This window comes from Balearica regulorum, chromosome 1, assembly GCF_011004875.1.
Source record: "Balearica regulorum gibbericeps isolate bBalReg1 chromosome 1, bBalReg1.pri, whole genome shotgun sequence".
Lineage (NCBI taxonomy): Eukaryota > Metazoa > Chordata > Aves > Gruiformes > Gruidae > Balearica > Balearica regulorum.
In genome coordinates, this window is record NC_046184.1 from 13,558,866 (window position 1) to 13,582,747 (window position 23,882).

General features: G+C 37.0%; 1 protein-coding gene across 2 annotated transcripts in view; it reads right to left on the reverse strand.

The window, feature by feature from the left end:
• Positions 1 to 23,882, reverse strand: part of PHTF2 (putative homeodomain transcription factor 2) — a 71,283-nt gene that overhangs the window by 40,319 nt on the left and 7,082 nt on the right. For both annotated transcript variants that reach the window (XM_075775056.1, XM_075775134.1), the window contains exons 2-3: positions 14,499 to 14,575; positions 1,777 to 1,833 (exon numbers count right to left, since the gene is read on the reverse strand). In XM_075775056.1, the coding sequence (XP_075631171.1) occupies positions 1,777 to 1,833; positions 14,499 to 14,543 (102 nt within the window). In that variant the 5' untranslated portion in view covers positions 14,544 to 14,575. The remainder of the gene's footprint in view (positions 1 to 1,776; positions 1,834 to 14,498; positions 14,576 to 23,882) is intronic.

Below are 23,882 nucleotides of genomic sequence, written 5' to 3' on the forward strand. Positions count from 1 at the left end.
GTTCCAATAAAAATCCTTAAAAATAGTTGCTATTACTGTAAAAATTCTTTTCAACAAATTTTGAAATTAATCTTAACAGATTTTATTATAGTTCTAAGTTATAAATGTACAGTATCAGAAACAGATTTTCTACTAAGAAATCTTTTTTTAGATTTTTAGTAAAGTTCATTTAGAAACAGTACTGTAGTAGCTTTGAGATTAAAGCACTACAATACTTGAACTAAGTAGTCTGTTTTCAGTGTTACGGTTATTACACTAAACTCAGTCAACATAAACTCATTAATTTGTTAGTTATTGGACTCCTGAGCCAAACGAGATGCATTTCAAATAAGCACAAGGCATTATTTGCAATAAATTCTGAATAATGTCCTATCACACAGTAATTACAAGAACTTCTGTCATAAGGGCGATTGGTTTTCACGGTCGTGGAAAGGACCCTGAAAACAAGTAGCACGCTAGGCTCTCAGTTTGAAATGGGTTGTACTGCTTGTCAGGCACATTTCTGACACACGCTTCTCTCTGCAGACTTCAGACAAACGCACCACAAGACACAATTTTCCCGCAACAGACTCCTGCTCGTACCAACATCCCTTATCCCGGCTGCGGCCGGTGCTGCGCTCAGGAGCAAGCTCCCTTTAAGATCCAGCAGGCATCTCCCAGTAACCCGAGCTGCCCGGCACATCCCCGGCCCCCGGGTCTCCTCCGAGCAGCCGTGGGCCGGGCCGGGCCGGGCCGGGCCGGGCGGGCGGCGGGGGGAGGCGGCTCCGCTCCGGCGGGGACGGGGGACCCACTGCGGGCTGGAGCCTCCCGGCCCGGCGCCGGGCCCGCTGCTGCAGCGAGACGGGGCTTTACAGCATCGCATCAGCTTCGAGAGCACTTGTAAACACAGTGTCAGCTCCGACTTAACAGTGAATTTGTGGATTTGTGTACAGAAATGGGGGAGCTCTGTAGTTCGGGTCAGGAACAGTTTCCACGTAATGCAAACAATTCGGTTAGCTGCTGAAGTACTGGGGAGGGGAAAAACAAACACCACAGGGGAACTGAAGCAATGTACACTTTCTAATGTTAAGAATTAGCAACACCTTGAAACTCGTGCAGTAATAGCATATTTCTTGTGTCCAGCATTTGAAAGAAAAAGGTTAATTGCAAGAAAATGTTAATTAAATTAACATGATAGCTTATGACATAATATACAATCCATAAAACTCTTACGTATAGGATTGATTTCTTTTTCTCCCAAACAATTTAGCAATGTGGCAGACATTGATGGCACTGTTAGTTAAACCAAAATGCAAAGAATGCTGTTAAACTGCTTGTTCAGGGAAACAAAGCCTGAAGTACTTACCAGTCTAATAAACTGTACAAAACAATGACAGCATCATAAAGGAGGAAAAGTAAACTGCAGGTATAAGGTAACTAACTGAAAGTAAAGAGAGCTCAGATAGCTGATATTAGAATTCATCACAAAGAAAAGTGAAAGACAGAGGTACTAAGCAACTAAGCCCTGGCTTAAGATAACTGAAAAAAAAAAAAAAAAAAAAAAAAAAGTGCTGAGATACAGAGAGATGCAGCACTTTAAATGCTGCAGAGTTATTAATTATGTAAAATAAACAGAGCAGAATATGCTGGTTACATTTGGTTACACTCCAGAAGTCTGGTTTTACTTTACCAGTATTAAATACCACCACATACATTGTAAATTACATCAGTGTACACAATCATAGCACGGCTGGTAACTGGCAAAAAATAAAAGTTGAAATGCTGTAACATTATTACCTTTATTTCTCTTTGCTCTACTGATTTTTCCCATATTTGTTGATCATATGCCCCAATCTAAAAAGAACACACACAAAAATCTGCATTAGGTTCTAAAAGACAAAAGCAAAATTAATCAATCTTCAACAAGACAAGCAGGAACACAGCAGGTTATTTCCTTGGGGAGACTTATTTACAAAGCAATCCTTATCTTCTCTGTTCCATCTTGGCTGGACTGGATCTAGCTAACCTGTAAACGAGTTGTGATAATGGGAGAGGCAAGCGGATGGCCTCAGCCTCATCCCAAGTCAGAGGACAGGGAACACCATGCTCTCTCCCACCTCGGGTCAGGATTCCAGTCCCCATACTGCCGGAGAGCAGACCTACAGCAGCAACACTGACAGTCTTTCAGTTAACTTCAGAGAAAACACCATGCACGTCTAGTTGAACCCATACCTTCAATTAATTCATTAATTTTTAAACCATCTCCCCTCTATATTTCCCATTCCATTCCACCCCCACTTTTACAGCTACATTGCCTTTAGCTTTATCTCTTAAGATTGCACAGCAACAAAATATATGGTCAGGCTGGTAATCAACCAGATTACAGGCCAGGGAAAACTCAAAGAGTATCAGGAAACTGCACTTTTCTCACTGAAGTACTGGTGAAATAATGTTCCTACTAGACCGATTCCCACATTTGTTCGCTGTCATTAAGTTGCTAGTCTATTTATTGATGAAACTCTTCTAAAGATCTTAGCTTTGTCTAAATGTGAGCAAGTTTTTAGTTAAAAAATTGGAATAAAAAGGAATTGTTTTCTCCCAGGCTCTACCCTCACCACAGCATTGTAGAAAGCTTTGTGTATTTACAAGAGCGGAACCATAGAAAGCCTAAAGGTTGATCCTGCCAGCACTTATTCAAATCCTAGCACTTATACCAGTTTTGATGAGTTCCATTGTTTTAAATAGCCATCAACGTAGTATCTATAGTTAATTTAAGAAATTACTGTGCACTTGTTCATACAAGAAAGCCACTCTATGACTGTCAGATATTTTGAAGAAGGGCAGCCTTAAAGTTCAGAAAATTCATGTGTAAGATAGTGACAAGAACAAGTCAATATGAGACCATATATCCAAGTTTTGTAAGAAGTTATCATAGATCACCAGATTGCTTTGAATGCTGCACAAATAGTATTTCTAGATAATATTCAGTAATGATCTCTTTTACTATGTCAATTTTAAAACCTTTCTGTCCCAGCAGTCCTACCTAGACATATACACGTGCGTGCACACACACTGCTAGATATCTGGAGTTTGATTCACATCACAAACTCTGAGCAGTTAAGCGTAAGATCACTTTTAGGTCACAAGGGAAAGACGGACGCACTTCCCAAGACTCAAAGTCCCCATACTGACTGTGCTCCAAGCAGCTTAGCCCCGACACCTGAGAGAGGCAAGGGGAACCCCCAGCATTTCAGCCAAACTGCTTAAATTCAATCTTACTTCAAGAGTACGGCTTCTCGTTCTAGCTCGCAAACTACAACAGACGTAAAAGGCCCAAGCACGAGTGCATACACCTTAAATCAGAAAACACTGTTCTGATTTGTCTTTTACTATTGCAGTCTTCAGTGTTAAATTAGAAGACATTACGTAAAAAAAAACAAACAAACCAACCAACCAGTCATTCTTGGTTAAAAAGGATCTTTTAACCAAGGATCTAACATAAATGTAAAAAGATATCCAGGTAAGCCAACAGGCAAACAGGCCCATAGACAAAAAAAAATCTGGCGTCATCTTCTGTGCCTCTAAACCTGACTCATCAGGGATAAAAAAGAAAAAAAAAATTAACTTATAGCTGTAAAGTCCAAAGCACATAAAAAGTGAGAACAGTGAATTGAATTACTGAATTAACCATTCTCAGATTTAAACAAAATTTCCCATTCACAAGAGCTAAGCACCCAAAAAAATTCTGTAGTTTGCTACTTTAAAACTGAGGAAAAAAAACCATACTGGCTTTTGGGTAATAATAATAAATACTTTGCACCTCTTATTTGGAAAAAAATGTAGACTGTGGAAAATAATTCGGGAGTCAGGCACTGCACTGGGCAGAATTAAGCCCTTGCTACAATTAAAGTAATTAAACCAAAGGAAGTTTAAGAGCTAACTCCACCTGGATAACAGCCAGCAATTAAAAAGTCAGTATCTTTAATAACCACTCCACCCAGACATTTACATCTAATTATTCTGGCTTTTTCTCTAAATATATTTTAAATGAAATGTCAGGCCTTCCTGGTTTTCCTGGAATTTACTTAGAAGAGCCCCGAGTGCGGTTTTTATGCTGCATAATATTGCGTCCTCCCCTCCTGACTTCCAAAAAAGATTTCTTTCTACAGAGACAGAAAAGGGGATGCAAGTCTGTCTCCCTCTCGATTATGCAAGAAACAAATGCGGAAGGAAGCCTTTGTGCCAATAAAGCTGTAAAGCAAACTGTATTCCTAATTCCATTCATAGCTGAAACTGGTGTAGAGTTGAAAGAGACTTTAAAAGAATGTTGTTCTTTTAGACAAATAACGGACCATTTGTTAAAGGAATTCTGGGAAACACAGATCCCAGAAGACATCTGAGGCAAGGAAGTCGACCAATTTAAAATCTGACTTTGTTATATTTTCCAACAAACATTTCTTCTCCCTCAAGGCTAGGTAGCGGCTTCTATCTCCACAAAAAGACAAGTAGTAGGGATTTTGCAGTTCACTTTTTTCTTTTAACATTGCCCCATAAAGCAATTCCTCCAGCAGAAGGTAAAATGGGAGAGCCAAAACAACTTTAAGGGAGACACTCTTTTACAACTGTTTTATTTGACTAGTGGATCTGGCCAATCACCTCTGATCAACTTTAATTATTAAAATCTGAGCACAGGGCTATTAAGTAAAGGCATACTGTTGCAAACTGAAAAGAGTTAAAGGCAGAATTACAGACAGCAAATATCACTACAATCTCTCACAATTTTTTCTATTTTTTTAATCTACCTAATTTCACCTCTTTGTGTTTTAAGAAAGTTTTAGAAGCACTTTAGGGAGCAGGCATACATGCTCAGCACATCAAATTCAGACTTGATACTCAACTTCCCTTCTCCCCATCTGCATAAGCATCCCTCTATACTTCTCTTGCAAGTGTATCAGAAGGAAATGCATGCAAACAAAGGCATGGTTATAAACTAGTGTACTGGCACGCTTCATTTCCCACATTAAACAAAAATAGGTAGAACTACTGTTACTGAAACAAGGCAAGTAAAAAAAACCAACCATTAATTATTTTTCCTCTCTACCTTATGTCAGTAAAACACATTTACAGTTTGTGAAACATATCTTGCGGAATTCACTGAAAAGTGTTTCTCATTGACAACAAGCTAAATTATAACACATAATGATTACCAGAGATGCTAGACACCTGCATGAATTGAATTTCAAGAATGTAATTCCTGAATGAATTCAGGAATGTAAGTTAATACTAGCAAACCTTCCTAGGTTTAAATTATTGAGATCACCAGTCAATTCCATCTTCAAAGAGTTTTGATTTACAAGCATTTGCATCTAAATTATGTTTCATGTTAAATCTAAATATTAAGTTGTCAAAAGTTTGCATGTAGGCTCTAGCTCTTAGCAATTCATGCAACTCTTTAAAATTGTACATACCTGCAGGGCACTGAAAAGAAGTCTAGCATCCAGCAATGCCAAAGAAATTAAGCTCTAAAGGCAAATAAAAGGAGGGAATAACCTTCTAGAGATAAGATCATTCACGCTTCCAACCTGAAGAATTTAAATATACACAACACTTGATCAAAGCAAGCTTTCCCTCAATACGCAGCTGCCCCAGGGCTCCTCCGCAGCTGTTCAAGCTTCCTGTGCCTGGAACAGTTAGGCCAACCCAAAGGCCCAGATCAACTCAAGTACCTAGATATGCCTGAACCCACCAACTCTACCTGGAGTCTCATCCATTAGAGCTGCAAGTTCTGCAGTATCCTTCACAGCAAATATAAAGTACAAAATACAAGGGTCCAAAAATTGTCCAATTTTTAAGTATACAACAAGAAGTAATGCTTTTAAAATCTGTTCAAGTCTTGGCGCAAGACTGTGTAATAGCTTGTCAATGATATTTTCAATCCATCAGCCCAGTCTACAACTGGCAATAGACTTTTTTGTAGCAAACTATACAACAGAACATCCCAATTTTAATCTGATTTATCACAGAAATTTATTCTAATTTTATTTATAAAATATCTAATCAAGGATCTGAAATTTGTACTTTATAGCATTCATTTATTTCTTAAGATTTGGCAGAAAAATTTAAAAAAAATCGCTCTTGATCTTTTTTAAATTATTTGTTAACTCAAGTCAGGTAACAAGTCCATCTCACCATTTTAAAATGTAACTTTCATCACCAACCAGCAACAGCAACACAAGCCTGTTGTAGGAGACTTGTCAGTAATATGTTACAGATATAAAAAATTGTGATATAATGTATGTGTAGTAGAACTAGATAAACTAGCAGATGTTATTTTATACATATTTATCTGAAGTCATGCATCCCAGGCTTCCTCAATCCCAAGATTCCGTCCAGTCTACCCAAATCGGTTACCTCTCAAATGTTCAGTTCTCAAGACACTGTGCCTCAAACATCGAGTAAAGAAGGTAAAAAGAATTGTGTTCCTTCATGTATTTGCAGAATTAAAAACTATTCTTTAAGCAGCTATTAAAATTTTCAGAAAATAAGGGATTACGTGCAAAGACTAAAAACTCTGCCCATCTTCCTTCACAAAGGAAAAGCAAGGGTTTAGCATGCTAACTAAGCATAATAAACTTTCAAACAGGTTTTCTAGAAAAAAAAAGTTTCCTCACAGGTAATTAATTGTCAAAAAATATATTAACTTGTATGTGACTTGGCATGGGATAGTAAGATAAACAATTACACATTTGAGAAAACTAAACTAAACTCACCTGATAAAGCTAGTTTTTACTGAAAGATGAAGTAAATTTGAGATCCTTTTGAAGCACAGACTCCTCATAACATTTTCTGGTTTAGAGAGATATGTGTATCTCCTGAAATAACCTAAAATAACTGCACTTATTCCTTCCCAACCAAATACCTCAGAAAGCATTTGATCACATTTCTTTATATATCTAAAATTTGTTTGGCACCTGTACAGTTTGGGTTTATAACATTAACAGCAATTAGCCTAAGTAAAAACTTAAGTTATTGAAAACACAGCTATTACTTCAAATAAAGCCCAGCGCAAAGGGTTTCTGCACTGCATAATATTTCTTTCCAGCGTCTTTCTCATAACAAGCCATATGTGCATCAAGATTGAATTTGAGCTTTGTGAATGACACTGATATTCCCTTTAAGCTAATGTAGTGATGCTATCAACCTGTAGCCCAATACTCACAAGGCCTTCTGATTCTAATGGAATTGATCAATATTTCAGGAGACATTTATAATGTATGACTGAGCAGACTAGCAAAGATTATAATCCTGAGAATACATAGTATTTCCTGCTGGATCTTAAAACTTTAATGTTTATCAATAATGAAACCTGTATGCTAAACTTTGCTCTTTAAAACCTCTGAACACTTTTACAAGCAACATCACAATAGTATTACAAATCCAAAAGATATAAGATACAGAGCTTGGTGAATAAAACAGAGTTGCTTCCTTGGACTGTCTACCAAGGAAATTAAGAGTTTAACACCTTATTACAATATTTAGTGTTAAAATTAGCTAATATGCTTTATTAACTTTTCCAGTCCAACAATCTTCAAAAACCTGTATGATTTAATGTATCCATTTTAATATTAAGATATCAATATATAAATAATTTCTACACATGAAATATTATTCATTTTAAAATATCTTGTAAAATGCTTCATATTTGGTTATTTTTTAAGTATACAGTTTCAGATATTAGACAAATTATTTCTCATTTTCTCAAAACTTGAACAGGATTACTAAAAGTTATTTTAAACCTCATTTTATTTCTTACATGAACAGATCCCCATTGCAGCAAAGGCAATAATCTAATAGCTATAATCTAACAGCATAATTATGTCTGCTGTTAGGATGATTATTTTTTTTCCAGGATATTTTTCATTTTCAAAGGTGGTGGGGTTTTTTCAAATTTTTTTTGTGGTGGATATGTGGACCAGACAAGCTAAGCTAAGACAAACTTAGCTAATAAACCATAGATAGAAATCACTATATAATAGTTGTACACTGTCTGCTAATAGCACAGAGTTTAGTAAGTTTTAGTCAAATGAAGAAGGGCAGTGAAGGGATTAAAGCTGTACATCCTAAGGTGCAGAGCTTTGAATTTAGGACTGCTGAATTGTTACCTCTGGTTACTAAAAGATTCTCGGATTCCCCTTCCATATCCCTGTTTGGCCCCAGAGGCGGAGCTGAAACCAACTATTTACAGTAAATTGAAGCCGTTCAAAACTTTACGAGTTATTTATTCATAATAGTTTGAATTGCCAGCTAATGAACTGCTAAATTCTGGCAACAACTGCAACAACACTGGACTTACAGCCATTTCACTGAACAATAATTTTACCAAAGATTACTTCAAAGACACTGTCCCTTTCAGAGTACAATAATACATAATTAAACTTTTATCAGCTATGTATTAATAGTTTTTCTGTATCGTTCTTTTTTGCCCTGAGTAATGGTTTACAGACTTTAGCATAGCTACTAAAGACACAAAACATCTTTTTTCATCGCACAATTAAACATAAAGGAAAATTATATACGTAAGAATAGTTAGAAATGGTTTGCAGGTTAAACTAAATGAGAGCACAGGAATAACAAACACCTACTCTAAGCCATTTCCTAGTGACATGACCTGGACACTAGATCTAACTGCAGGTACCATTTCTTTGGCTTAAGTAGAGTATAGAGCAAAACCTAATAAAAAAAAGCACAAGCTAAATGAGATTCCATTATCTGTCATGAATCACAAAATCACAATTAAACACAATCCCTTATGATAGCATTTGCTCATCTTCAAATTTCAAACTAAAGTCATCACAGAATCGCACAGGTGGAGGTCACCTAGCCCAGTCTCCTGCACAGGAGGACCTCCAAAGCAGGTCCAGTTACAGCAGGTTGCTCAAGGACTTACCCAGTAGAGATCCAAACATCTCCGAAGATCAGACGTTTCACAGCCTCTCTGGGGTCCTGTCTCAATGCTTGGCAAACCTTGCGCTAAACATTTTTATCCTTACATCTGATCAGAATTTCCCACATTTCAACTTGTTTTTATTGCCTCTCATGCAATCCCTGCACACCTCTATTGCTAATACAGACCAGTTACTCTCCAAGTGTTAAGGATTTAAGACCTCTGCAACTTTTTTTTTTTTTTTTTTTTTTTTTACAATTATGAACTTGCACAAAACAAAGCAGCCTCAAGTTGTAACTGGGAAAAGAAAATAACTCTGACAGCCTCATTACTCAGTACAATTCACTGAAGACCACTGAAAGTACTGCAATTTTACAAGCATTGCAACTAGGATTTTAAAACAGCACCGCCCTTACACCCCGACCATTTTCACTTCCCACAGCACACATTCCTTGTGCCAGCGCATTCATCTGGGTGGCTGAAAGACCAATCAGATCACTCAGGAAGAGAAAAGAAAATGTTATAGTTTCACAAGGGGTAATGAAACAATTCAAGAATCAGCATTACAGACAGAGAGATTTCAGCTTTTCGCTCTCTCTCCCCCAACAATTAGATAGGTTCAGCTCCTTGCGAGTCATAGTCTTAGTTTTAACTGGATTAGTTCCCTGACCAAATTCACCAGATAAGTGCATGACAGTCTGTGGGATAGCAAAGCAGGCATGGGAGACAACAGCGAGGCAAAACGGAAGCCTGCTTCATTCGGCCACAGCGCCAGGTTTTGAGTGATCTTTTGCACAAGATTCAGAAACTTGAATTTTGTCTTACCAAAACAAGGTGCTGAAGGCAATCTCCACTATTTGGTCAGATGACAACTTGAGTGCCCACAATTCCAGCACTACGTGGAAGGAAACTCTTCTAAAGATACTTTTTTTTTTTTTCCTCAGTGCTTTCAAAAATAGCCAGGTCAAACACTTGTCAAGTTTTGGCACTTGAAGGCAGACCTTTCTGAACCGATGCAGTTTCAGCATCCAAAGTTTTGGGTAATTTAGCCATATAGCCTGACCTTTGGGCAAAAACTGGCTCTGGTGCCAGGGCCACCAATGCATTCCAAGAAGGAAATCAGGTGGTTTCAGGGAATGATATAATTTCTGGTTTATTTCTTCCTTTATCAACTCAGCAATAATAATCTTGGACTCATGAGCTGTAAAACACTGAATATCACAGATCTTAAAGCGATGCAATTAGAACTCTAGTTTTGCCCTTTAAAGCTGTGAGAGAGCAAACACCTCATTTATTTTACTGCGCTCTTTAACAGCCGTACCCAAGGGACACCCAAAACAGCGGAAAGCTGCATTGGCAAAGTTAACTGATATGCAGCCAGGTGCAGGATTCAGGTTCAATTAATTAAGCTCTACTCTGCCTTCCCCTACAACCATCCCCAAGAGAAGGAACAACACAATTCTCTCCTGCAATATTATTACCAAATTGGTATAAAGTTCCCCATTTTGGCAACAAGGCTTCTGTGAGGATTGAAAATCAGAAAATTTTTCAGGCAAACTGGAAACCAGACCAAAATTTGGTCTGTAAAACTTGAAAGTATTATAAGATTAATGCAAAAAGCTTAAGTTACAAGCAATACAAGCAATATTTTAGATTACCAATTTTATTATTTTTAACATCAGTTACTGTTACTGAGGAAATAGTTCAAGTATGTATAAAGTATCAGTACCAGAAAGGTACACCATCAGATACTGAAATTGTTTAAAATAATTGTGGGGGTGTTGGATTTTTTCAGAGGAAACATTATGATGATTTTCTACATAAAATTAATCAATTAAAAATCTGAAGCAAGTTCCGTATTCTGGTAAATACACGTAATCGTAAGGATATTAACTAACAAAGTGCATAGCCGCCTGGGCCCAAAGCAAGGAACCATTCCTGAGAGCAATGCAGACACCCGTGCCACACCCTCCTATTGCAAGATCGAGTGCTGCAGAAAGTGTGGAAAACAAGCTAGACAAAGCCTGTCTGACACACAAATATCTCAGCATTGCACTCCCCAGTGCATCCAGGAACACAGCAGAGGTTTAATTTATTTTGCTTTCTACAGAGCCAACCTGTATCTAGCAGGATTTATCTGTTCAGATTTCATGCCTTGCAAAAGTATTCGCACCAGCTGGGAAACGCAAGCGACTACTGGAAGCAGTAAAGCTATGTCCATGCAATCTTGTTTCTCTACAACAAGCTGGTATAATACACGATCTGAAATCTTACAATCCCACTTAAAATAACTAAGAATTGATTGTTGTATTTTTACAAGACTCCGATGCACTAGAAGCAGAGTAAATCTATTGCAACAACAAAAACAAGTTTACATAATAAAAGGTCTGACCTTTTAAACGATTAAGCACATTACTAAATCATCCTCGTGTGAGGAGCTCAATTTCAGACAATAGTATGAGTCATATGAGTAAACTTGGTCTTTGGAAAACTTGCCTAAAGTAGGGTTGGAAGGGCTCAATTGCTTAACTCTTTCCATTAAAGAAATATAAAAACACTTTACTTTGGAGAAAGCAACAGACCTTTGAAATTCAGGACAGAGACAAAATACATACATTAAAAAATACATTAAAATTAAAAACAAACACAAGGAGCAAGGTATCTGTTCGATATTTCTTATGTGGCCTCCATCTACTTATATATACTTTTCTTCTGATATTTATAGTCACACATAAAGAAGTTCTTCATGTTCTTTTTTAGGGCATTCATACATCAATTCATTAATCTGAAAACACCTCCCCAAAAATAACACTTTATTCTCCTCATTTTATCATATAGGCAAGTCACATCAATTTGATCAATATTGACTGCAACCCTGGTTGTCTCTTGCCCCAGCAACAACATTTTACTGCCAGAATATGCTATGCTTTGATCCCTCCCCACCTTCAATTTCAGTTACTGCTGTGAGGAATCAGCAGATCTAAAAAGCAAGGTAAGTAGGACAACTTTGACAATTCTGAAATAAAAATTTCAAACTGAAAGCAACCACCAGTTCACAGAGTTCAGCATTTTCCCATCATAAGCAATCACATAATAGAAATCTATCAGAAAGGACAAAAAAAAGTATCTGGTACCCACTGACCACTAGCATAGCTCCTTCTGTTCCTCAATTTGAAATCTTTGGTGCAAACAACAAATCCATGGGAAAAAAAAAATACTGTGTCATGTAAAAGATTTAATAGCTAACTAACTAAAGTCAAGGACATGGGTGAAAGAGCCTAGATGCTCCCAGGAAAAGACGACATCCCGCACTACAAAGTTAAAAAAACCTCTTGGGGTTATCAGCCTGATCCAGAACCTTCAATAAATGGGACCTAATCTAATTAGCATGAACATTTGCATGAGATGCAATGTTTCTGCAGTGCAACCACCTGTCCCAAAATAAGACTCCACTTCCTCATACCAAAAGAGGCAAAGCCTGTTCATTTGGCAGACCCCAGACCAACACGTGGACGGCAATTAAATTTTGTTCACGCCATGGAAAACATTGACATCTGGGTTATGCAACATTTTACCCCTCCTGAAGATAGCCCAGTCTTTCATGAGGTAACAGGAGTCACCTCATCACAACTCCTTGCCATAAAAGCAGCACGCAATTTCTGGCCAAGCAGACCCCTGTAAAAGCCTATAGTCTTGTAGCAGAAATACTGTTGTTGCTATGAATGAAATGAATGGAAACGTGTGTGAAATTACTGGAAAAAATGACTGAGCAAGGGTTAAAAGAATGATCTATATTGATAACAGATAATCCTGTTAGGAGCAGTGTTCTGGGAAAAGTGAAATTGAGGAATGAGTTGTTTATATCAAGACCAGAAGGCCTGCCCTCTGTAAGATCACAGCACAGTGACTCATCAGCAGAAGATCTGCCTTCCTTACATCAGGAGGATGGAAAGTTGGAGCACATCACATATGGCATTCCTTTTCCCCTATGACCGTCAGGAAAACAGACAGGTATTTAAAAAAAAAAAAAAAAAGAAAGAAAGAAAAAAAAGATAAGCATGAACTTCACTTCAGATTTACGGAAACTTGAGACTCTTTCTTGCATCAAAGGATCATTTCTATATAAAGCTGAATACCATAAAAGATCTCCAAGACTAGTTCATCATGAACCAATGAAAAAACCTCAGAGACATGATGAGGATCTGATAGCCAGCATCTCTTGCATTACACAAGAGGTCCTGGTCAGACCAAATATGCGCAAAACTTGGTGCTTGTACGTGTTATCAGTATGACAGTGAGAGTGAATGAAATTTATGAGAGAATGAGTGAAAGCAGGTAAAATCAGCATCACTTTCCCCTTCCATAAGATCCTGCACTGAATTTTGTTACACTAAGTCTTCTACATGTCATCCTCCAAATCTTTAAGAAATGGGATTGGACCTGCAATCAAGAAACGGTTCAAAACCACAGTGTAATTTCACTGATACTTTTCAGAAAATACTTTTTGTAAAGCTTGAATAAGAGAAGGGAGATAGTACACAGTACAAAACCAAAAAATCCTCATTACATTCGGAATTATTTTCAATTTTAATAGGTAACAATGTTCAGTATAAATTAAGTCAGCAAAATTCATTTTTCTGCTTTTCCAATTGGACCTTTAATTCACAGTTGTAAAGATCTCAGCAAAGCATACCAGTATTGTCTTTTTTCTAGGAAAAAAAAAGTTAACTGTTGCTTAGCTAGAAGTTAACCAGAATTTCTGTTTTGAAGACCCTTGCCATCATTCTCCTAAGGACAAGATGTATCCTCATAAAAAGACAGCCATAGGCCCAAGGAAAACTCGTAGAAACTTACTAAACCATAGAAAGCCAAGAAAAAAAATAATGATCACACCTTATTTATATCTCAGTAAAGAAGCACATCTCAAAATTTAGAAAATTTTTCAGCTTTTTAAAAGCAATTTAACTGAATAAGTCAACTGGCACACTAATGTCAAGAGGATACGATTATTTTAAATTGTCAAAATAATAAATTAGAAAGAGATATCACCATTTCTATATGCAAAAGTGAATCAAAAGATATGGGCAATACTGTAACTATGTATCTCCAAATTAGCTCTTTTTTCTCTCTCCCCCCAATTTTTATTTTTTTTTTCTAATTAACTTCTAAAAAGCCCTAGCTATCTCTTTTGGGTATGGACTACACAGTTACTTGTAACTGACAGACCATGCATTTCAATTCTTACTTTCTACTTAAATATTTGAATAAAAATTCATTTATGTGCTATAGAAACAACATTCTCCTGCATATTAATTAACATTCTACTGAGAACAAAAATTTTCTTTCCTTTTTTCTCCATAGCACAAGTAGCCAAAGGAGCGAGGAGTTTTCAACACAGACCAAAAGCTATTCCATTTCATTAGAGTCACTAGTAGTTATTTATTTGTGGAAGAAAAGTTTCAAGCTACTCACTCTCATACAACACTAACCAATAATGCAGTTACTTTACACACAAAAACACAGTAAGCCAACTTTTTTTTTTTAAAGCCACCATAAAAACAAATAGAAAGCTTACCTTCTTCTGGTACCAAACTATAGCATCAGTTACTTTGGACGCCATTTATTCCACTGAATTCACACAGTCATTTTAGGCTGTTAACAGAAAAAGACAGAACTTTACTTCCACCTTCCCTACAAAGGCCAAAATAAGGAATGTAGCAACACTCCCATTACCTGCAAAGCACTGAACAGCTATATTTACTTTACACTTTGCCTCATTACTATTTTAATAAGAGTTTGGGGTTTCTCCTCTAAGTACACAAAAAACTACAAATAGCTGCTACAGAGCATCAGAAGCCTCAGTTTTGTCTACCCTTCCCAGTAAAACACAGGTGGCACAGAGATGATCTGTATTCTCATGAGAACCTCATGAGAGTTATATTACATGCGGCATTTCTTTTTTCTGATAAATTAAGCAACTTATACAGTTATTACCACAGAACAGTATTCTGAAGTTCAGCAATAATTTTGTTATAAAATGCAAGAAATTTTCATACAGATTATTAGAAATCTTTGGAGGAAAAGATAAAAATAAAAAATCAGTGTTAGCACTCTGGTAATTATAAAATTAATATGCTCATGAAAACACTAGACTAAAACTAAGTCAAAAGGAGAAAACAAGGAAGAGTGGTATGTTTGTTTTAATGGTAGCAAACAGCAGTCGTATTATTAATCTTTGATGTCACTGTCATTAGTTTAAATGTGGAAAAAAAAAAACCAACAGAACTTTTAGCCTACATAAAATATTCATAACTTGAAAATTAATTTTAAAAGTTTTCTTTCCTGTAATCAGTCAGACAGAGTTAGTTCAGAAAAAAAGTAAGAATAAAGAAAATAAACATAAAAAGCCTTCAGATTTAGAATTATTATCTTTCTACAAAATGACCTATATTCTCTTGTACTGGACATTCTGTAAAATCAGAGGAAAGTTTAGATGAGAATTACAGAATCCTTTCTAGATATTTTATTATAATATGCAAGTTCTTTCAGATATGAATGTATTATCATTAAAACCAAGATCAAATATTTCAAAAATAGATTACTTCAGATATTAACAGATTAATAACAGTGAGATTAGTTTAGTATCTACATTTCAAACTGTCAATTGAGGTAGGAAGTGGCCAGTGGAAGAAAAGAAGGAAGGAGGAACTATAAAAAGCTGTTAAAATATTTGCCAAAAATCTGAATACTTTTGTGTTTAATAATCTTTCATCTCACTGATTCCATTTAAAAATATATGTATGTAAATAAATATGCCATACTCAAGCCCTGTTTAAAAAAAGTCAATGGGGCACACTATACTACATGTGACCTTTTAACACTAGTTGGTAAAAGCTTGTTTTCAGCTCCACCAATATTCAGCATGCTTCCTATCTTTGAAAATGTTAAGAATGTTATTTTTATATAACTGCACCAACTATTTAACATGCAAGGAAATTCCTATTTTATTCTGTAAAGCTATAAATTCCTAACAAATTATGCAAAAGGCTTTGAAAAAGTTAGTATAAGCAACTTAAAAATACTAAACAAGTTTTCCAAACGTACTATCTGAACAATTCCAGGATCAAGCATAATTGGTAAAAAATCAACACAAGAAGATCTCTTTAAAAAAATCTTCATGAACACAGTTTCACAGAATCACAGAATGGAACACCTGAAGTTGGCAAGGACCTCCGGAGGTCATCTCGTCCAACCCCCCTGCTCAAGCAGGGTCACCCAGAGCAGGTCGCCCAGGCCTGTGTCCAGATGGCTTCTGAATATCTCCAATGAGGGAGACCCCACAGCCTCCCTGGGCAACCTGTGCTCAGTCACCCTCACGCTAGGAAAGTGTTTCCTGATGTTCAGAGGGGACCTCCTGTGTTTGCATTTGTGCCCATTGCCTCCAGTCCTGTCACTGGGCACCACTAGAAGAGCCTGGCTCTGTCCTCGTTGCACCCTCCCTGCAGGTATTTCTGTACATTGATGAGATCCCCGGAGCCTTCTCCTCTCCAGGCTGGACAGTCCCAGCTCTCTCAGCCTTCCCTCACAGGAGTGGTGCTCCAGTCCCTTCCCCATCTTTGTTGCCCTTCATCAGGCTCCCTCCGGTATGTCTGTATCTCTCTCATACTGGGGAGCCCAGAACCGGACCCAGCACTCCAGATGTGGCCTCACCAGCGGTGAGGAGGAGGAGGAGGAGTGGTAGTTTAGCCCCCAAACACTGAACTATGCATCAAGCAGTCTTCCAAGATCCATCTCTCTCAGCAAAAAAATGTGATTAAGTGGTATATTTCTGATAAAAATACCACACTTATCATAACATTGTCAATATCAACAATAATATTGCACCTTATATTTCTTCATTAAAAGTAAACAAGAATTATTCATCTGTAGGCAGTTTTTATAGTGAAAGATTAAAGGTGATCTTTGTCTTTAAAACAAAGAGAAAGAGAAGACATTTGTTTACAACATTTGCACAGATAAGAAAGGCAAAGAAAAATACAATGTCCAACAGATGGGATGGAAACTGAAACTGTGCAAGAGATTAAAATCAAAGTGTCTTTATGAAATGCCTAAGCATTAGAATAATTCTTGAAACTTCATAATGTATTGCTCATCACTAGAAGTTTCCATTTAAAAAACCAAAACAAAAGAACAGAGATTAGACTACTTGATCATAACAGCTGTTTGTATGAAAATCACAAATACTCCCTCCACAAAAGCCCTATAAAGACTGCCATCTTCTGAGATGTTTCTTGAAAAGATGATCCTCCAAAAGACTCAGTTCTGCACTGACACCTATTTGTTCAGTCTTCCCTGACTTGTGTATGGATGTACTCTTACTTTACACAGTGCTTTATTTTATAGACGCTGTATTTAGTAAGTTTGGATATGTATCATGTACACTACAGTACAAACCTTCAACAAATAGATTGATTTTATACCAGCTCCTCAGGATTTCTAAGAAACATAATGCCATACATTTTCATGTTTTACAAAACTTTTTCAAAAAAGAGAATTCAAATACCCAAAAGGAACTATCTTTAAGACTAACAGTGTAACTCTAATATCCTTCCTACAACCTTAGATAAAATTACAACACAATAGAAACAAACGTCTCAGAGAGCTTAGACAGTCATTAACAACTTCCAGAAATATCAGGACACTGACTTTTGGTGAACTGAGCAAATGAACAGTGCCACTTTTCCACTGTTGATAATACCATTGTTTAAGGCACATCAGGTGAGTTAAAGCTGGCAGTCATGACTGTGTCAACATCTGTAACTGTTTCTGACCTACTTGTTTCTGATAATAGTAGCAGTTTTTCTAAGAGCAACTGTCAGTTATTAAGAGTTCACTGGCACAATAGATATAAAAATATTTCTATCACATAAAGCATGGAGCCCAATAGAGACTGTGACATAACTTGGCATATTACACAGACTGGTTACCCTTCTTTCTCACCATACAAAGCTTAAAATAGGATGCTTCCTTGTTTGAAAACCTGTTCAAGTAAACTTAAATTTAAGATTATTTGCTACACTGGACTACAGGCTCGAAGTGACATAAATCCCTTAACTATACATAGCCTCCACATGTAATATGACTTACATTGCAGAGACACAGCAAAAGCAGTTCCAATGCTCACAGAGGTGCCGATGTAGGAAGGATGTCATACAGATTTCGGTCACACTTGCACCCCTCGCCTTCCCCTCCTTTGTGAATTCATCTTGGAGGATCTTTAATTCCTTCTCACTGCTCTTAAACCAACATCCCCTCTCGCATACAACATATCCAGCTTCCTACCGCCATAATTACAGGATGAGAAAAAGGTTAGAGAAACTCATTGTCAGCAGTAAAGAACTGTTACACCTGCACAGAAACCTTTCCCGCAACAGTTACGTTAACTTGATCTCTCTCTCTCCAAGGTCAATGATTTTTCAGGAAACCTGGAAACCTAACTTATGAATCCAAGACTTCCAACTGTGTCAAATATGGCTAAAATTGGACAAGCCATTTTAAAGGCAGCAACCTTTTTTTTGCAGTAGTTCTCCAATTCACTCAAAACCCCTTTGCTTCGAGAAACAATTACATCACAAACCTGTAAACCAAGTGTACTAAGTAGTTTCATTATTAATTTATGTGACTTCTATCAACAAATCTGTTATTTAGATTACCCATGGCTTTCGTATTTTTAAGAAACTCTCTACATTAAATCCTCCATAGAATCTGTTTTGGTAGTATTTCAAGCATATCTGCCTACACATTTGCATATACAAATGCAAATATGATGCTCGCAAAAGTAAATATGACAAAATCATGGGATGGATGTCTGAAAAGTCTTTAAGACTTTGGTGTGCTAAGTAAAAAAAACTCTACAAGGAAATATCTCATGCTTTCTTCAAGAGATATATGACAAATTCTGAGACAGGACTGAAACAAAAGATGAAAAGGTTTGTTTAATTATTTCTGGACAATGTTTCTGCTTGCAGGGGCTGGGATTTGTCTGTGGTTTGGTTTTTTGTTTGGGTTTTTTTTGATAGAGTACAATGAGTTTGATACACTTGGCCTCAAGCTAACTTATCTGGATGTGAAACAGTCGGTAACAATTCAAGGCACTTAAGCTGGAGCCCCATCTCTGACTGCATCTGCTCACAGCTCACTGAATACCTAGACAGGAGACCAAGAACTGCAACAATTTCAGAACTCTGCATATTCCTTACAAGTTAATACGTCATTCAGCTGACAGTTTGTATTGATACTGATCCTGAAGACAGGCTATACAAGCTGGGCTCTAAGGCACATCAGTACCAAACGGGTAAAGTGAACAAATCAAAGCAGCTGATAAACATCCATAAGCATAACAGAGCGCTGCCTACTCTTCTGCCCTGTTCTCCTCCCATCCCCTCCAGATGCGTTTCATGTTCTGTGTTTAATACCTGCGTCTGGGACAGGGACCAGCTTTTGCACTCAGTTGTACAGTGTCCTGTGCAGAGTAACAACAGCAACGTTAACTTAATCTTAACTAGTTGGAGACTTAAGAGCAACACAAAAAATACTCCCAACTTCAGAGATGAGACAGAACATCCAAATATAAAAGCTTGATCGCAACATCTCTGTGACATTTAGGAGAGGCATTCATTACATTTCCATCAAACTCTCAGTTAATACTAGGAATAACAAGCAATATTTTACGATCAAATCTTCATTACTTCCTTAAAACTAAAACTAGATGACTACCTCGTTTTGGTGATCCCTATTCAGAAATGGGCTTTCCTAGCTATTTCTCTTTCATTTCAGAGCATAACCAAATTCCATTTTAAGTAAGTACACATTACACTTTGCAATCAAATGAGCAGTTTTTCAAGAGACATAGAAATCTATATTTAGATGTCTTCAGGTAGTTCAATGCTCATTCAAGTAGTGCAGTGCTTATTGTGTAAGACAGGATTAGATACTACACTATAGATTTAAATAAATTCAAATTAAGTATATTTAAAAATTTTACTCATTTCCACAGGGTTTTGGCAACCCAAGTCAGAGAGAAATGCATACATTTCTAAATGACTGTCTACAGAAAATAAAATCTATTGTGATCTCTGACAGAAGTTCAGAATAAAACTGTGCTCCTCACAGTAACAAAGACAAAAAATGAAAATTTTTTGAGGAATATGCATGTCTAAGCAGTATCAACTACCAAAGGACATAATTAAAAATACAACACAAATAAAGAAGCATAGGCAAATAGTTGCTTTCCTTGCCTGTAAACACTGTGAATCACTATTTCAAGGAACCTGTTTCCTTTATAACAATCCTAACCTGAATGGTCAGGATACCATCCAGCTGTTGAGTCAAGACTTGAACGTCCCTCTCAACTCATTATGATCATGGAATGATGAAGTCAGTATGTTCACTAGACATCATTAGGAGTAAAATTGCAGAGCTGTGACATTTGTCTCAAATGTTTTTTAAAACGCCATTGATTTTTAGTACCTTCAGAGGAAGAACTTCTCTTAGCAGCAAATTAAAGGCAATTTTTAAAAAGTTACTGTATAAAGCCATGAGAGTACTAGAACTTGGTGCCAACTGCTTTCCACAATAGAACTGTTTTACCATTATGTTAGATCCTCCATATTACAGTTTCACACTCACAGGTATAAATTCACCAAGATTTCCTGGTATGAAAAGTAAGAAGAGACAATGAATCAGAATAGTAAAGCTTATGGCCTAAACTACTAATTTTGTAGCAACATCTGTATCACACAACTCACTTAAAAGTAAAACATTATACCTGCTGATGCACAACTAGAAAATAATTTTAATGAGGAATGAAACCTCGCTTTTCAGATTCAACACCAAAATAGAAGTTAACATTATCAGCAAATTGTTGACATTATTTGGTATTTTGAGTTAATTTTAAGTCAGCCCAGTGAACAGGTTAGTCATATTAGGCATCCGCTGTTGACTGAAAAGCTGCTTCTGCCATGACGAAACAAACCAAGACAGGTATCAATACAATGCAGATATACCACTACAACTTACCAGGAGTCATCCTTCCTATACTCACATCCATAGGAGTTCTGCCATTGCCACCAAGAACAGGATTAACCCTTGAAGCAGTGTTTCGAAAGACACATGCTTTTCATGTGCACCACAAATAAACCACTAAACATACAACTCCTCTTTTAAAAAGAACATCAAATACTATGTAATGCAATCTGTGTTCTGTTGAAGGACTTCATCTATGTATCGCTGCTCTTGAAACAGCATTTCAGAATTGCAAATTGTACACAAGGAAATGAGAAACTTGTCACTCCTAGGTTCACACCTTTCAGTGAAAGTTTCATCACGTTCCTTTCAGCTAGCCTTAAGGAAATCTGAAGCAAAAGGAAGGAAAAAAATAAAATAAAATTGAAAAATCAGACACTGCTAACCTAAGGACCATATCCAGCAGCCAGCATGAAAAGTACTCTTGCTGCCATGCCAATCAAAGCCCCCCCCACCAAGTTGTTGCCTTGCAATCTGAGGTCATGATAGTTTGTAAATAAAACAGAATTAACATATTTGCTTTCCCAAAGGAACAGCGTGATAGTTTGTAAATACAGAGGAATTAACATACTTGCTTTCCCCAAAGAACATCAACAAGTCTGCTAAATTTGGATCCCAGCATTCCTAAGACACTGCTCATGAAAGAGAATGAATTTTCAAACCTTGTTCTTCACTCTATCTAAAAAAAACCCAAACCAAAATACACAAAAAACCCCAAAACAAAACAACAAACCCATCCCCAAACAACTGGTGAAAAAAAACATTGAACATCCCTAGATACCTGTTAAAGGAGTTTTGGTGTTTGTTAGAGGGGTTTATTAGGCCAAGAACAGCAACAATAAAATATGAATCAGACCCTATGCTGGCTGCTGTGTATCAAGCCCTGTTCTTTATGAACACAGACGTACCAAACGTGATATATCATGACACACACAGACATTTGGCAGCATGTCCACACCTGCCTGTGCCTCCAGTAAGACGTCAGTTACTGAAAAACAGATACTTTCTCAGGCCTCTGTATTTTGCCTACAAACCATGGTATCTGATCCCATTTCTGCCACTGCATATTTATGCTTCCTTATAAGCTCATACCCTTTATCTCTTACCATCCCAGGCAGGAAGCTCTCACAGTTGCAGCTGCAGCATTCAGCACGCAGCGAGAATCAGTTTTCAAATTCTGATAGGAAGTAAGCTCGACATAACCATCTTCACTTCCACAGCAAAAACGCCAATATCTGAAGGACAAACTAGCGAGGAAGTCCCACAGAAAACGTCTCCCAAAGAATACTTGTTTTGCCAGTGAATTACACAACTGTCTGAAATAGTAGCAAAATGTTGAGTATCAGGATTTCTGAGATTTATTTCAGGTTCTGGGAAAAGAACATTGTGTGCAGTTGTTGCAACTGCTGTAGCCATTTCTGGAATCTATGCCCTCACCATGGCTCCATTTGAAGTGACATGGCACAATTTCATAGTTACCTTACTTGTAAAAACACGGGAGAAGGACTCTGTACAGAAAAGTCCAGGATTCTACACAACTCATCATTTACTCCTGAGCCTGCTGCAGTGTTTATTAATTAGCAGCATGCTTCTAATATTTAAACATATTCTACTGTTTAATGAAGTGGAAAAAATTCAAGCCCTTAAAGGGGACTATAATCAAGTTAATTTTATCTCTTATCTTCCATAAGAGATGCTACTTTCAAAATTTCCATCAATCCAAATGCAGTAATTGCTACCAGCGTGCTAGATCTACAAGCCAAGACATTTCTGAAAATGCTGCATCTTTAAAAAAAACAAAACAAAACAAAACACACTATACAGTCCATCACAAGTTCTGCTTTTTTTAATTCTTGGGTTTTGTACTGAATACTGCACACATACATATCCCATAAAACATATTTACAATCTTATAATAAGAAATCCCTGAAATACTGCATGTATACATCTGCTTTTAGAACAACTTTATTAAGGAATAGAATTTCTATAAATAACTATGTTTTCCATTTATATATACATTCTTCTTAACAAACACTCAAAAAAACCCCATCAACCAAATATAGTGGTGACCTTGAAATAAAATGCTATGCTTCCTTTCTCCTCATGATTCTAAACACAACAGTAATTTCCTGCAACAACAAATCTTGCTCACTGAAAATACTGACTTGGTGTTTAGGAAGACGTGTTTATCTGTCACCAGGCAATGCACAGCACAGTTGTGGCTTCTCGATGAGTACAGTCAGGAAGTTGAAAACCACTCCTAAATGACCAAGTTTGCATCATGTTCTACAAATAGCTATCCAGCAAGTTTTTGAAGCAGCTGAGGCATGAAGTGGCTGAGCTGTCAGAAAAAACTGCAGTCTCTTCTAACAGCCACTCTTCTGTAGGAACAGAGCAGCAAATGCTGAGCCTGTTTTTTTTAAAAAGTCTCTGGAGTGATCCAAGCAAGGAATTGCAGGGTAACAAGCCTTACATGTGTATCTGGCAAGCTCGTCAAAACAATCATTAAAAATAGAATACCATTATACCTGAAAGACTATCTGATAGGGTCTAATCAGCAGTTTCTCCAAAGGAAGATCATGTCTTAGTCTATCAGTCTTTCTGAACATGTCAAATTAACTGATAAACAAGAGCAAGTGATAAAACATACGTGGACTTTCAAAGAGCCTCTGCAAGGATCTCAAAGACTTCTAAATAGACTGCTGTTTGTGAAAAACAAACACCGCCACGGATCAAAAGCCAGCCAGAAAACTGAATAAATTTTTGAGGTCAGCATTCTCCATTGCAATAGGCTAATTGCATAATAAAGATTAATAGCAGCATCCAGCCTGAATAAAATGGCCTATTTATTGCCTGCTCAGGTGCCTAGAAGCTC